This window comes from Balaenoptera physalus (assembly GCF_965194825.1).
Source record: "Balaenoptera physalus genome assembly, chromosome: 20".
Lineage (NCBI taxonomy): Eukaryota > Metazoa > Chordata > Mammalia > Artiodactyla > Balaenopteridae > Balaenoptera > Balaenoptera physalus.
The window spans coordinates 62491255-62505827 of NC_138901.1; the positions used below are offsets into that span (position 1 = coordinate 62491255).

Genomic DNA, 14573 nt, shown 5'->3' on the forward strand with positions numbered 1-14573 from the left:
GAAAATAGATCTGATAATTGCTATAAATCTATCTCATCCGAAGTTTAAACAATATACAAATTTTTGGTTTTTATCTTGCCAAAAAAAAAGTGGGTTATTCTAAAAATCAGTGTAATTTAGGATAACTTTTGCATAAATACAAAAAGGTAAAAGCATGTATGCTCTTTCCACAAGCTGCATTTAGGCCTGGGCAGGTTGGGGACCACAGCTTTCTTGGACCACTTACCTGATACTCAGGTCATAACTCCCACTCAGGAGAAAGTTTTCCTCCTCACACAAGAAGAGGGTACGGACACTCCCAGTGTGGCCTCGGAACTTGATGGGTATCTGCTTTATTTGTATGATGTCCAGAAGCTGGATCTTCCGATTGGACGACACAGCTAACAAATCTCCCCCAGAATAGTGGATGACTCTGTTTCGGTCCCACCTGAGTTGCCAGGAAAAGGATGAGCCATGGAAAGAAGAGTTAGTGTCCGTCCTAGAACTCACTTAGCACAGTGCCTTTCACCTGCAGCAATGCTGTAATGGAAAATCCAGGGCCTTCCAACAGGGGATATAGCAGAAGGCAAGGCCTAATGTTAACGGTCCCTGATGGATCCCCACCTCACACCATAACAAAAATCCATTTCAAACAGATTTAAAACCTAAACACAAAAGGCAAAACTATTTTAATAATTTCTGCTAATGTATGATAAATCATCAAGACACAGAACAGAGTATGCAGCATTTCCCACCTTATTTGACCATGGCAACCTTTTTTCATGGAAAACCTCAGAGGAACACACTTGGGAAGCCCTGTACCCACTGCATGTCCCACTGTTGGGTTTTTTTTTTTTTTTTTTCCCCTTAACCAATATCCAGTGAGCATATATTAGGGGCGAAGTCCTGTGATAATAGGTGCTAATGGGAAATACAAAGATAGATGAATAAGACATGAATGGACCTTACCCTCAATGAGCTTACAGTCCAACAAAACAGGGTGAGTTGAATTAATTTTCCAATCATAAGATTATTAGCAAATAGATAAAATATGAGCAGGATGACCAAATAATTTATTGTCCAAACTGAGATTTTTTTCATTGTGAAAGGGGACACTATTGTTAATTATTTGAGGACCACAGAGTAAAGTGGAATTGTTTCAGTAAACAGGGATGTAAAGTCACTCTAAATATGAGGAGCACTTCCTGACATTTTTGTCCTCATTCCATTTGTCCTATCTAGAGTTCAACCAGTCATCTTCTCTTCTAAAGAGCACGTATCACCATACTATCCATAAAATCTCAGCTCTGCCTTTTCCCATCTGCTCTGTCTTCCCCCTACTGGCTGGTCAAGAAGCAATTTGTTAGTAAGGTTCACAGCCAAAAATAGAACAATGATGGCCTGCACAAAACTTTATGAATAAAGAGTGAAGTCCTAGGTCTAAAGTATGGCAGAAAGTTGCCTATTAAAGGGTCTTCTTACGGCATATTCAAATGATGCCACACTAGGTAGTTATCATAAATACCATTTTCATATTTAACATGGAAAGACATTCACAGTACCTTGCCAGAGTGGGTTACAGAACTATGTAGAGCATAGCCTCATTTCTATTTAAAATATGTATTCACAGAGGCAAAGAAAAAATTCTAGAATAGACATCAATATTAATGGTAGTTATCTCTATGTGACAAGATTGTAAGAGAGCTTTCCTTTCCTCTATACATTTCCTGGCATTTAGTGGATTTTTTTTCCAATAAGGATATATTACTTCTAAAATAAGAATTAAACAGTAAAGATATTTTTAAAAAAGATTTCATGCCTGTGAATTGTGCAAAAGCTTGTTGGTCAGTGTACCGAAAATGTATAAGGGGAGAGCGAACTCCAGCCAATGCCAAGAATGGTGCAAAAATCAAGCACCTATTCTCCAAATGGGATCTCATGTGGGTTTGAGGCTGGGGCTTGAGGTGAGGAAGGATTGCCTTTCCAAGTGAGCAAAGGTCATGGGAGTCCTCAGATGCCCGTGTGGGTAGTTCAGGGGTCCCTGGAGACCTGGATTCTGACCACAGTACCTACATGTCAGAGAGAATGCGGATGTTATAAGTGCCACAGAAGACATTCCTCTCCTCCATCTGCACCTGCTGAGTTTCCTCGTTCTGGTATGCGGTCCACAGGTCGTAGTCATTCTAACAAAGGAACACTTACAGTCAAAGGACGGCAGCAACCTGACCCCAGACACGCATCCCTGAGACTCTCCCCTGGCGAGGGCACAGGGGCCCAAGAGCTCCTCCCCTTCAGGCTGTGGCCGCTGCTACGTGGTGATGGGGAGGGACCCGTGAGCAAAAGGAACCCCTGAGTGAGAAAATACTGAGTTGAAGGTCCTGATCCTTCTTCCACCTCTGATTCTGCGAACTTCCGATGTTGCTGATAGCACAACTTTTCCAAAAATGAGCTCATGACCAGGATGCACGCAAAATAGTCACCGGTGCCCATTTCACAGAAGCCGGGGTTTCGAGTTCCTGTTGTGTGTGCACGAGACAGTACAGAGCGTACTCGTGGGAACTCAAGTCACATGTGAAATTCCTGTTGCACGCTCTACGCACTTGTGTGTCAAAGTTTTCTTCCCAACCTCAGCCTTCTCTTCCATGCCCGTCCACTCTTCCTCAGCCCATTCTCCTTCTCGATCTTTCACCAGGTCCTGACGTCCACACAGAAGTCTCTCCCCAGAAGAATCCATCAGCCTGCTTCCCCTCGCGTGTTCAGGCAGCTCTGATATCCTGCCTTGAATTAAACGAGGCTTCCCGGGCTTCTCACAGCCCAGGCTGGAATTCCTTGGCTCTCGCTCACCCACTGAGCTTTGAGAGCCTGGAGGCTACTCGGTGGAGTCGATGGGGTGAAAAAGATCTGGGTTCGAATCCCAGCTCTGCCGTGACCAGCTAGGAGACCTTGGGTAAGTGTTCTAACAGCACAGCCTCATTTCCACACCCACACACTGGGAGCAACGCTGTTCACCCGACCCATCGTGAGGATGAGGCAGACCACAGAAATCAAGCACAGGCAGTACCCGCCGCAGCCGCCAGCCCCGGAAGCCCTCGCCACTCGCCTCCGCCTCTTCCCAGCAGCCCCCTCACTGCTCAGTGCCACTGCTTCCCTACCGCTCTCCATACCTTTACCTGTTTCTCTTTCTCTTCTTAAATGAATTATACATGTCTAAGCATCAAACACTGTCTGGGTAGTCCTTGTTTGTCTGGCAATTACTAGCTACATCACCTAAGGAAGAAGGGTGTTGGTTTTGTTACGCTTAACAGAACGACGGGCTTGGAAAGAGCGGGTCAGCCTTGAACTTATGTCTCTTTCGCTCCAGTGGAGGCCTGACATTCTGTTTCTTCATCTATAAAATGAGTGGAGGGGCCAACTCAAAGCCTTCAAAACTTGCAGGTCCACAAGTGTGCTTTCTTTGGCCCATGTAGTTTTTTTTTTATTTTTTTTTTAATGCTTTTAATTGGTTGCCAGCATTAAAGAAAAGCAGGAGCTGTCCCATGATAATTCAGATTTCTCACTTCCCTTGAAAGCTCAGGCGGCCTGGGAAGCCGGGGTGCCCAGTCTCCCGTGGCAATACTCAGCTGGACCTGGGTAGTGACTGCACCCCCCAGAGTCACCACGGCCCCATCATCCTGCTGCCCTCCCCGCCCCCTTCCCTCCTTGTGTGACCAGAACGGCCTCTACAGACTAAGAACTGGACCCTTCTCTTTCTCAACTTCTAATTGAAACTGCACAGTCTTCCTATGGAAAGCTACAGTCTGACCACCCTTGTTAAGTATCCTTTTGGGGCCCACTGACTAGATTTCAAAATAGAAGGCCCTTGAGCAGAGAGGAGGGGGCAGGAGTCCACTGGTTTGGGGAATGACCACCACGCCTGAACGGGCAGAACCCAGAGCTCAGAGTCTTCCATTTGAGACACGATACTTTTTTTGTTACTGCCCGAGATTTTGTAGAGAGGTCTGAGGCTAAGTAACTCCTTCCGTCCTAGAACCAGAATGAACCTGGAAGTGAGAGGTCAGAAAGCTCAATTCATTCTGGACCCTGGACATTTGGGGACGGCCCTAGCCCTGCCCTCATGTCCTCAATCCCGAGCGACAGACCCCCCTGCAGCCTCTCAATGCAGGGACAGAGGTGGTGAGGAAAACCCCAGCTCCTGGCTCTGAGCTCCCCGCTAGATGACAGATGCCATGGACACAGGACCTGACGTGGGAGCTGCAGTCAGAAAGAACCCTGAGAAGACAACCAAATCAGCCCCCTCATTTAACAGAAGAGGTAGTTAAGGCTTAAGGAGAGAAAGTCACTCGCTTAAGGACACACTGCACCCAAATGTGGTCTCCCTTAGGGAATGTTGCCTCCCATACCCTACATCCATATGCTCTAACCTACACCCTCCCATACCCTACATCCATATGCTCTATCCTACACCCTCCCATACCCTACATCCATATGCTCTATCCTACACCCTCCCATACCCTACATCCATATGCTCTATCCTACACCCTCCCATACCCTACATCCATATGCTCTATCCTACACCCTCCCATACCCTACATCCATATGCTCCATGCTACATCCTCCCATACCCTACATCCATATGCTCTATCCTACATCCTCCCATATCTGACATCCATATGTGAGGGCTGAGTCTGGACTTCAGCCTTCAATGGCCAGTAGGAAAGGACGCCCACAGTCGCTTGCCCCAGGTGCCGTCGGAACCCACCTTCGTTCTCAGTTTCCATTTCTGATTTTTCACGCGTAGGTGCTTCCCGTCATCTGCCGTCTTAGGAACTGGGATAGTAACCTTGTTGGCGTAATTAGGGTCTATTCCCCTGGTGTAGGACCCCTGGGGGAAAGTAACAGAAAATGGCTACTCTTACTTCTTCCACTCCAAGAGGAGGGGAAAAACTAGTGCTTGGCAAGATCTGAACGATGGGTAAGTTCTGGGCAAGGAAGGCCTGGGCCTGGCCAGCTAGGCCAGTGGTGTGTGTAACCTGGCTGAAGGAGGGTAACGCCCACCAAACATCTGGAGGGGGACCAGCGAGGATGGTGGGTGGTTCCCAGCATGTCCCCTGGCTCAAGGCCTCCTCTCCCTCTGCTGGGAAAAATCCAAGCTACCAGGAACCCATGATTTAGGGTCAGGCTTCTGGCAAGAAACAGAAGTATAAATGCCAGAGATGGTTACTATTCAGGGGAAACTGCATTTTAACCTAAAAAAACACTTTGTGGCTCTGTAAACATCTGTGTACCTGAGGTTTTCTTATATTGCACAAGCTGCAATATGGCTCCCTGGGGAAAGTTCCCTGCTCTGTGAGGCTCCGGAAAGGCTCTGCCTCTGTCTTCCCAAGAGGTTTCTATACGTGTCATCCCTGCTAGATGCACCAACAAGGGGAGAGTAAATGGGGATATCGGGAGTCCGCACAAAAAGGCAGTTGAGGAAGCAGCAGGAGGCCAGCTCAGGGTCTACTGCAGACGGAAAGGCTGGTGCAGACATAAGGCTGGTCTACAGCTGTCCCCTCCCAAAGGAAGTACCTGCAGGAAGGTGATCTGGTGCTGGATGAAAGAGTGCATGGACATGTCGGTCCTGACCTGCTGCGCCAGCACTGCCCAGTGCTGGCTCACGAACACACACCTGTTCAGGCTGTTCTTATCCAGCATACCTGGAAAACAAGAGGTGGACCTGGGGACCTCCCAACTGCGCTGCGATGGTGGCGGGCGGGGAGGGCGGGGTCTTGAGAAATCCCCCAACAGGCCCCGCATACTGAGGATAGACTTGGAGAGGTGGGCGGGCAGGTGACGGATGAAGTCGCGGTATCTGCTGACCCCAGAAGACAGCTCTCTGACGGCCTCCAGATCCACCAGCACATCGGCGGCGGGGGCCGAGCCTGCTTTGGACACGCTTGCTTTTTCAGAAGACAGCCTATTCATCTCGGAAATATACTGGAGTGAACTCTTCCACTGTCCTTCTAGAGGGAAGCCGGAGAAGGGGGCACGGTTGGGGCGTCCTTGGGGTGACCCCGGGCCGAGAGCAAGTCCTTGCCAAAAGCTGTCCCCCATAACAGAGCTCATCAGGGTTTACCCTGAGGCCACCGGGGTTTGGTCATTTCTTCTGCCAAAATGAAAATAGAGCTTCCCTAACCAAACGCACAAGTGGTTTTCAGCGTTCCCAGCTCAAGTCGATGTCTGTGGCATCAAAACTGCCCTGCTGGTGAAATGGCATGGTGTCTGGAGTTTCCTTTAAATGAGCCCAACAAGAAAAAGTCTCAATTTCAAAAGAGGGGGATGGAGGAAATAAGATTGGTAAGATGGTGGTAATTATTGAGGCTGGATGACGGTTATGTGGGCGATGATTACACTGTTCTACCTACTTTTGAAACTTGAAAATTTCTGTATAAAAAGCGTTTCTGAATCTATGTTTCCCGTAATTATTCCGTGTGTATGTCTTGCCTCAAAAACCAAGTGAGGACGGCCTTAAGGTCAGGGCCCAATTCCCCACTGCTTTTGTTTCCACCTCAAGACTGAATCCAATGCTACAAAAACAGCTCCTGGTGGGTTGGATTCTGGAGGTGCCCCTCCCCATCCCCCCACACCAGAGGTCAGGGGCTAGACCGAGAGATTCCAGCCTGGGGCAGAAGGGGACTTAAGGTCACACTGACTGATTTTATTTTATCTTTTGGCCACGCCCCACGGCATGTGGGATCTTAGCTCCCCGACCAGGGATCGAACCCGCACCCCCTGCAGGGGAAGCGCAGAGTCTTAACCACTGGACCGCCAGGGAAGTCCCACACTGACTGATTTTAATCCTTGTTTCTCCCCTTACCAGATGTGGGATTAAATGAGGGAATAAATATCACAGAACCCAACCCACTTTGTAGGTGACAAGTGAATGTTAGTTGCCCAACTCTGTCCTCCCCAGACACCGTTGCCCTACCAGCCCCTCCATCTCCACGGGACTCCCTCCCCATCGGCCTTCTTCCTACCAGCGGACTTACCAGCAGTGGCTGCTCCCCACCACATATTTTCGTGCAAGCTTGCTTTTCCTGTAGTTTTGGACAACGGGAAGGATGTGTGCCCGGGTCTGGCTGCCCAGCAGACTTGTGAGGTCTCACACGGGGGCGTGTGGCCTTTCTCAGGGAAGAAAAACACATCCTTGGAGTCTGGGTCGTTCCCTGAAAAACAAAAGGCCAAGATGAGCGGCTCTTTAAGCAGGTGTGTGGAGAGGAAGTGGTAGAGAGAGATGGTTTTATTTCTACTGGCTTCTTTTTAATCGACACAAAACGGACCAGGCCAGTTATGTCTGTTTTTATTTGGGGCCTCTGAGTTACTATGTAAAAATCACAGAAAGCCTCTGTTAGCCTTTGCCAGCCCACCTGCACTACAAACTTCATCAGAGCTCTATATATACGAGGACAGAGAGAGAATGAGAGGGAGAGAGGGAGGGAAAGAGAAAGAGAGAGAGGGAGGAGCTGGGAGAGGGACTGCTTTTCTGAAGCTTTTGCGTTATTTTCTTCAATGATATGAATAAATGCCCTTGAGTCAAATTAGAAAATTTAGTTTTTTTTCTTTCTTTTTGGCCGCACTGGGCAGCATGCAGAACTTCCCCCAGCAGGGATCGAACCCATGCCCCCTGCAGTAGAAGCACAGAGTCTTAACCACTGGACGACCAGGGAAGTCCTAGAAAATTTAGTTTTTAAGAGAGAAGCTCTGCTAGGAAAAGGGGAAGGTTGTCACAACCTGTAAATGGACTTACACAACTTTTAATACAAGGAGCTGATTCCTGCGGTGGGTAAGGACCTGTGTGTACAGATGAGGCTACTCGAGCCTGCCGCCCCTGTCCGGGGGCCAGCATTGCCCATGGGAGATGACCAGGACGGGGGGCCTGGTTTTCAACCCCCCGACTGGGTGACCATGGCCGAATCACTCAGATTCCCTGAACTTCGACTTCCTCACCTATAAAATGAAGGAGTTGGACTGATCAATCTCTAATCTAACTTATGGGATCCTCTGATTTTCTCCACCGCTTCTTCATTCCAGATGATTATTCTTTTACTTCCTGGACACACCAAAGAAATCAAGGGCATATAATGGGATCTAATTGCCCCCAAGGTCACGTAGCTTTAAACTTTCCTGGGATTGTATGAGTCTGCAAACAGGACCACAAACCAGGTCTCGTGGACAGCAGGAATTCCCCGCCCTCAAGAGCTCAACCTCTGAATCCCTCCATCTGACGCTCTCTCCCAGCCTTGTCCCAGTCTGTTAATCCTCTGCTTCTCGTACTGGACCCCCTGCAACCCCCAGTCCCTTGCCTCCTTTCTGGTTGCTTTTGCTGCCCCAGTCCAGCTGGCCAAACATTTCCAAGACCTTGTCACCGACACCCCAGACCACCGGCTCTCAAAGTGAGGTCACCAGACCAGCATCAGCATCCGCTGGGAACTTGTTAGAAATGCAGACTCGTGGCCCACATCACACCTGCTGGGTCAGGACCTTTCAGGGAGGACCCCGGCCACCTGGGTTTTAATAAGCCCTCCCAGTGATTGTGATACAAGCAACGATCGAGAACGCCTACCCCAGCCTTACTTGGCCCTTCCAGCCTTGCATAAACTCCAAGTCGAGGTTGGATTTTATGTGCAAGCAAGGAATACAGTGCGATGAATGAAGGAAAGCCCTAGGTTTTGACCTCTTGGCCTAGTTTCCGTGCAGTGCAAACTGAAGGGCAAAACAACTCAGTAGCACCCCCCTTACCTCCTTCTCAAACCCGCTTCAATCCCTAACCCGCTAAAGCAGGAACCGCCCCAGCATTAAGTAGCAGAGGCGCAGACCCGCCATTTCTGGACCTAAAGGATGCAGAAATCCCTTTGAAACGCCTGACAATTCAAAGTTCCTTCTGCATTTGTCCTTTTATAATTTTCTAGCAGGAAGTCACATCCAGCAGCTTCTCCTTCGGTCAACAGGATCGGGTGTCAGGACAAAGCGCTCTGTTCTGCCATCTGGAAGATCCCCGTCTACCTAAGCTTGTCCACACCTCCCGTTCCTTGATGGGCTCCTGAAGCCTGGCCTCCTGGTCTCTGGGGACCCTTAGGTCTCTACCTGTGGCCTCGCTCACCTGAGGCACCGTTCCGCCCTCTCAGAAGCAGGGCTCTGACGACATCAGCGGCAGTGAGCAGTAGCTCGGGGTCGCACATCTGCAGCAGCAGGAGTGTGTAGTTCGCCTTCGTCCGGGAGCTGCTGTTTCCAAACCAGTGCAAAATCCCCCTCATCTTCTGTTCCACCGTCTCGTCCAGCGTTTGGTTCAAGGAGGACTTGACGATTTTCCCCTCCTTCTTGCTGAGGTTGACCCGGGACCTGTGGTAGACAAAATCCTTCCCCTGCGTGGTCTGAAGGATATTTTGAAAATACTGTAACAAATACAAGCTGTCCAGCTGCTGCAGCATGCTGACCAGAAACCTCCTCTGGGACATCCTGCCCACCCTTCGGAACCACTCTTTGGTGGAGAAGATCTTCCAGGCCAGGACACACGTCTCACACTTCCGGCACACGGGGACAGAATTGTTCCCCTTCTCACATCGAAAATAAGGGGCATTCTTGAGCCTCGATTCCATGTTTTCCATGGTCCCGAGATGACCAGCTCATTTTATCCTTGCCGGCTGTCAACTGCCCCAAATCCCAGAGGAACAGGAGAGGCTGATAAATATCCCAGTTGAGCCTTTTCAAATGTGAACATCTCCCAAAGAAAAAGGAAAATGCTGCAATGGGCAGAAAGCTGCTCTCCCCAGAAACTGCCGTTGAGTCTGGCTTTCTGTACTGACCTCCTAGGAAACGTGCCTTTACCGTAAATCTCCTAAGCCTGGCGCTGCTGAGGGGGAGGCAGTTGCTGTATATTCTGAAAGAGCTGGTCATGTCGATTCTAGAACAACAGGAAGAGAGGTCGTCAAATTTAAATAATGTACGGACCCCTTTCAAAGGGGGAAAAAAAATATCGTGGAACCTGGTGTTGAGCTTCCATTGTTGTTGTTCGTGAGTGACTTTTAAATATTTGTGAATATGAAATTAGTTGGAAACGTCTGTGAATGGCTGTTTGGTTAGAATGATCCTGAATACGTTTATAGTCTTCTTAACTCATCATCAAAGTGAAAACACAAATGTTTAATACATATTTGTTACTTAACTGCTTCAGAAGGTTAACCAGAAACCTCTGCAGGGAAAACTCCCTAGTGGAAAAAAATGTCTGTGGGCCTGAGAATATATTTGGGGACTTCCAGCCTCAATCACACACCAACCCAGGTACCTGGGAGGAAGCACAGCTGAGCGGAGTGTGGGGTCTGGGGTCAGACTCCTGGGTTTGGACCCCAGCCCAGCGGCTCACTAGCTCTGTGAACACGGGCACATTACTTAACCCTTTATGCTTCAGTCTCCTCATCTGTAAAATGGAAACAACAGTAGTTCCTACTTCAGAGGCAGCGTGAGGCTGAAATGGGGTATTATATGCAAAGCACTTAGAAGACTGCCTGGTACATATTCAGCCCTCAATAAATGCTAACTATCGTCCTACTGTCATCAGTATTACTGTCATTGGGATCATTATTCTGGGCAGCCAGATAATCAATGTCCACTATGATGTTTATACACGCGTATGTACAGACATTGAGATGCATGGGAAGAAACAATATGTGTGGAGCTTTTAAAAGAAAAATGACAAGACAATGACTTACCTGTTCCATGAGATCATTACCATTTAGCACTGGCTTGTGGTCCCCTCAGAAGGGGTGACTTGGGCCATTACAGCCAAACATGTGAGCACACACGGCCCTCGGGGCCCCCAAAAGACGGTCAGTGATGACCCGGAAGGAGACCAGGGGCTCACTGAGATTTCCAAAACTTTTTAGTAACAAAAGCCTGTTATAGTGATAGTCTATTAGTACAAATTTATAAGTTCAAAAGTTGACTTGTTAGCAGGGCAGCTGTTGACAGCAACGGGGCTATTCTGAAGACGCAACCTTTACACCTGAGGCCAAAGATGACAGACACTGTCTTACACCAACTTCAGACTCCACAAAATTTAAATTAGCAGCAGCTCCAGAGAACCCAGAGTCCACAGAAAACAGCTTGAAAATCACTCCTAAATGCTGACATGCTCAGAATGAAGTGTCTACAAATAATTTTCAAAAGGTCTGAGAAAAATACGCGCACACACACACACACTACACACATATTCAGTGTGTGTATGTGTATACACAGAAAGAGAGCACAAATGCAACAAACTGCTAATAATTGGTGAATGTGGGTGAAGTGCATGTGAGTGTTCATCATTCTATTCTTTCAGCTTCTCACAGGTTTGAAGTTTTTCAAAATAACTAATAAAGCTATACTGCTAAGTTAGGAAAAATGACTGTAATAGACTACTACCTAACCATAGCCCCTCAGCTCACCACCGCAGCCAAAATGCCCTTGCAAATGCAGGGCAACCCAGAAAAGAGATTTGAGGACACACTGAGACAACTCTGCTTCAGGTGGGACCAGGTTCGCACACTGATTCTGGTACCAAGGAGCTGGATGATCGTGAGCTCCCTGCCTGGCTTCTCTGAGCCTCAGTTTCTCCATCTTACTGATGATGAGGAAGGAGGAGATGAAGGCAGATGATGAAAATTACGCTACCTTCTAGTATCAGATCAAATGTGTGAGGCCAGTTGCCTCTGCTCTTGGTGTTGTTATTACTACCCCGGATTAAACCAAAAGGTTGGCAATACCGTGAGCATGTCTAGCGCCCACGTCTGGCGACCGGGCACCGATAGAGAGAGGCAGCGTAAGTCATCGCTGGGTTGGTTGGCCGTGAAGGTCTTGTAAAGAGTTGGGGTGGGGACAGGTATCAGGCCGGGAAGGAGATCAGTGCTAACAGCTCAAGCTCCTCTATCTGACAGATGCCTGGAGAAAAGGCCAGAGTGGATTAGCATCTCACCCACCAGGAAGGCCAGACAGAGGAGGGAGGCCCAAAGCGCCTGAGTATATAAGGGGGCACATTACCCCCAGAAATGCTACAAGCTGAAAGTACAATAGCTTGTTCCAAAAGGTCCAAATAAATTAGGATTTTAATCTGTGAAGCTGACAGACTTCAAGGGAGCAGTTTTACAATCCAACTCAGCCTTGGTTCCACGCTTGACGGCCCAACCTTGGGAGTCAGAGATTGGCTGGAATCCTGCTGCTTTCTTACTAGGGCTGTGGCCTTGGGCAAGCCCCTCGTCCCCTCTGGGCCCCCATCTCTCCTCCTCTGTAGAAGATGTGTGATCACCAGTGCCCTGCAGGGTGTCGTAGGGTGAGGCTTACATTCGTCAGTGTAAGTAAGCCTGGTGGTTACTTCTGCTGCCGCCCCATCCCACATACACAGGTGTGAGCACGCACACACATGCACACACAGCATGTCAGCCGGCTCAGGCAGGGAAACTGGAGCCATTTGAGATCGGGTGTTAGAGTTTAGAATGTGACCTTGGCGGATGGCGGGATGCGACGGCCTGATGGGTAAGCCAACGGTCGGGAAGTGGCGCCGGTGGTACCCAAAGAGGGAGGCGGGCAAACAGGTCTCATTGGAGTAAGACCCAGGAGGGGAAAACAGTTCTCAGAGGGAAGCTTTGGGGCTGAGACATACATCTGGAGATTTCTCAAATATCCAGGTTACGAGCAGCCTGAAGTCTCCGTGCAGTCCCCTAGCTTCCTTCTGCCCTTTGCATTCGGTTTTGTTCATAATTCTGATTAAAGCCTATACCACCCCAAATCTTCACCTCCTTTGCCTGCCCCCTGCATGGTGTAGAGAGCCCCAGAAGGCACGGCTGCTGTCCCCCCATCAGTTCCGCTGTCCTGCCCAACGACGTGCACCTGAGGTTCTGCTGGTTCCCACCCAGCACCTGACCTGGGTCAGATGGCGGGAAGTCAGGGAAGGGCTCAGGCTGCAGAGCAGGAGGGTCTCGGCTACGGAGCAGCAAACATACCTCCACCCCGCGACTCACTTGCCGCCCTCGGCCGCCCGCCTCTGTAGATGGAGATCATGAGTCTACCTCGCTCACAGGCGGGTGATGTGTTTGCAAAGGCACTTGATCACATGGGAAAAGCTGTACTAGGATCGTTCTCAAGAGGAAAGGTGGGAAAACCGTCATGTTTGAGCCACCGCCTGCCCATCCGGTGGCGTCACACCTGTTGGCAAAGTTAACTGAGACAAGTCCTCGTTCCTGAGAAATCGTGGCGTTTCCAGTTGCCATTTGCCCTTCGGTTTAAAGAGAAGCAGGTGGGGAACGAGGGCATTGGCTAGAAATGTCTCCCTCTCCGGGAGGGGGAGAAACACGAGAGCACAGAAAAGTTCTGACCCGGCTGACATGGCCGGGTCCTCAAGGAGATCGGGTGACTTCCTGCTTGTTTGGAAACTCGCGGGCACTTGCTATTGGTATGAAGGGCGGAACAGATTCAAGCGAGTAGATGGGGCAGACAGAGGTTCTCAAACCCAAGCCTGCATCAGAACCCTTGTTAAACCCATCAGAGGCCTTGTTAAAACACTGCCCCAGCGCTTCTGATTCAGCGGGTCTGGCTGACGCCTGAGAATTTGCTTTTCTAGTAAGTTCCCAGGTGGTGCTGATGCTGCTGGTCAGGAAGCCACACTCTGAGAACCACTGATGTTCATGTCTCAGAACCTGTGAGCGTAACCTCGTTTTAGAAATAAACACAAACGCTTTTTTCAGAATGTCCTACTGAGCATCCTTGACCAAGTTTTGCCTTTCTGAGCCGCCAACCTTTCCATTTTCATTCCATAAAACAGGGAAAATACTACCTATCTCACAGGGCTGCAAAGATTAAATGAGGTAAGAAATGGGGAACGGTCCTCAAAATGCCAAAGCCCTCCCTACTCATCATTAACTTTAAAAACCTACGCTTTTTAATTTTTTTTAATTTTTATTTTTTGCCGGCGTCGCAAGGCAGGCGAGATCCTAGCTCCCTGACCAGGGATCAAACCAGAGCCCCCACCCCGCCCCCCCGCAGTGGAAGCGTGGAGTCTGAACCACTGGACCGCCGGGGAAGTCCCCAAACCTAAGCTTTTTAGAGGAAACCCGAGGGCCTCAGCAAAACTTCAGTGAAGGAACGTGGTAGCCAGCGGTGGGTGTGAAGAGGAAAGGGGATCCAGAACCTCTGGAACGTCGGGCCAGCTGCATCTGCTATTATATGTTCCTGTCTATGCTTAGGGAGTTGCCAAAGACAGTGGAGGCTTCTGTGGGACATACAGAAGAGTGGCCCACACTGACACAGCTTGGGGAAAATGACAGAGGGCGTAAAATTGGCCTTTGTTATCTTTTTTAATTTTTTATTTTGTTTGCTTTAGGCGATTTTCAGTTTTTGGACCCAGGGAAAGAAAAAAGATAAGCCCATCGCTTAAGGCAATGCTAATGCTCAATTTTGCTTTGATCTTCTATATCGAGAAGAAAGGTCTTAAAACCAAAACTGAGTGGACAAAAAGAGGAACTGAAGTTCAAAACAGGTAAGGAGACACCCAAAGGGTTCCTTTTATGAATCTGAGCGTGGCCTAA

The 14573-nt window shown here is 49.0% G+C and overlaps 1 protein-coding gene across 5 annotated transcripts in view; it reads right to left on the reverse strand.

The window, feature by feature from the left end:
• The window catches only part of FBXW10B (F-box and WD repeat domain containing 10B), a 36404-nt gene extending 26485 nt beyond the window's left edge, over window positions 1-9919 (reverse strand). For 2 of the 5 annotated variants that reach the window (XM_082441354.1, XM_082441353.1), the window contains exons 1-7: window positions 9119-9919; window positions 7008-7184; window positions 5778-5981; window positions 5548-5675; window positions 4739-4861; window positions 2053-2162; window positions 227-427 (exon numbers count right to left, since the gene is read on the reverse strand). In XM_082441354.1, the coding sequence (XP_082297480.1) occupies window positions 227-427; window positions 2053-2162; window positions 4739-4861; window positions 5548-5675; window positions 5778-5981; window positions 7008-7184; window positions 9119-9623 (1448 nt within the window). In that variant the 5' untranslated portion in view covers window positions 9624-9919. Of the gene's footprint in view, window positions 1-226; window positions 428-2052; window positions 2163-4738; window positions 4862-5547; window positions 5676-5777; window positions 5982-7007; window positions 7185-9118 lie in introns of those variants that run through there. The other 3 variants (XM_082441352.1, XM_082441355.1, XM_082441356.1) reach the window with 3 other exon arrangements.
• Between the last annotated feature and the right edge of the window lie 4654 nt (window positions 9920-14573).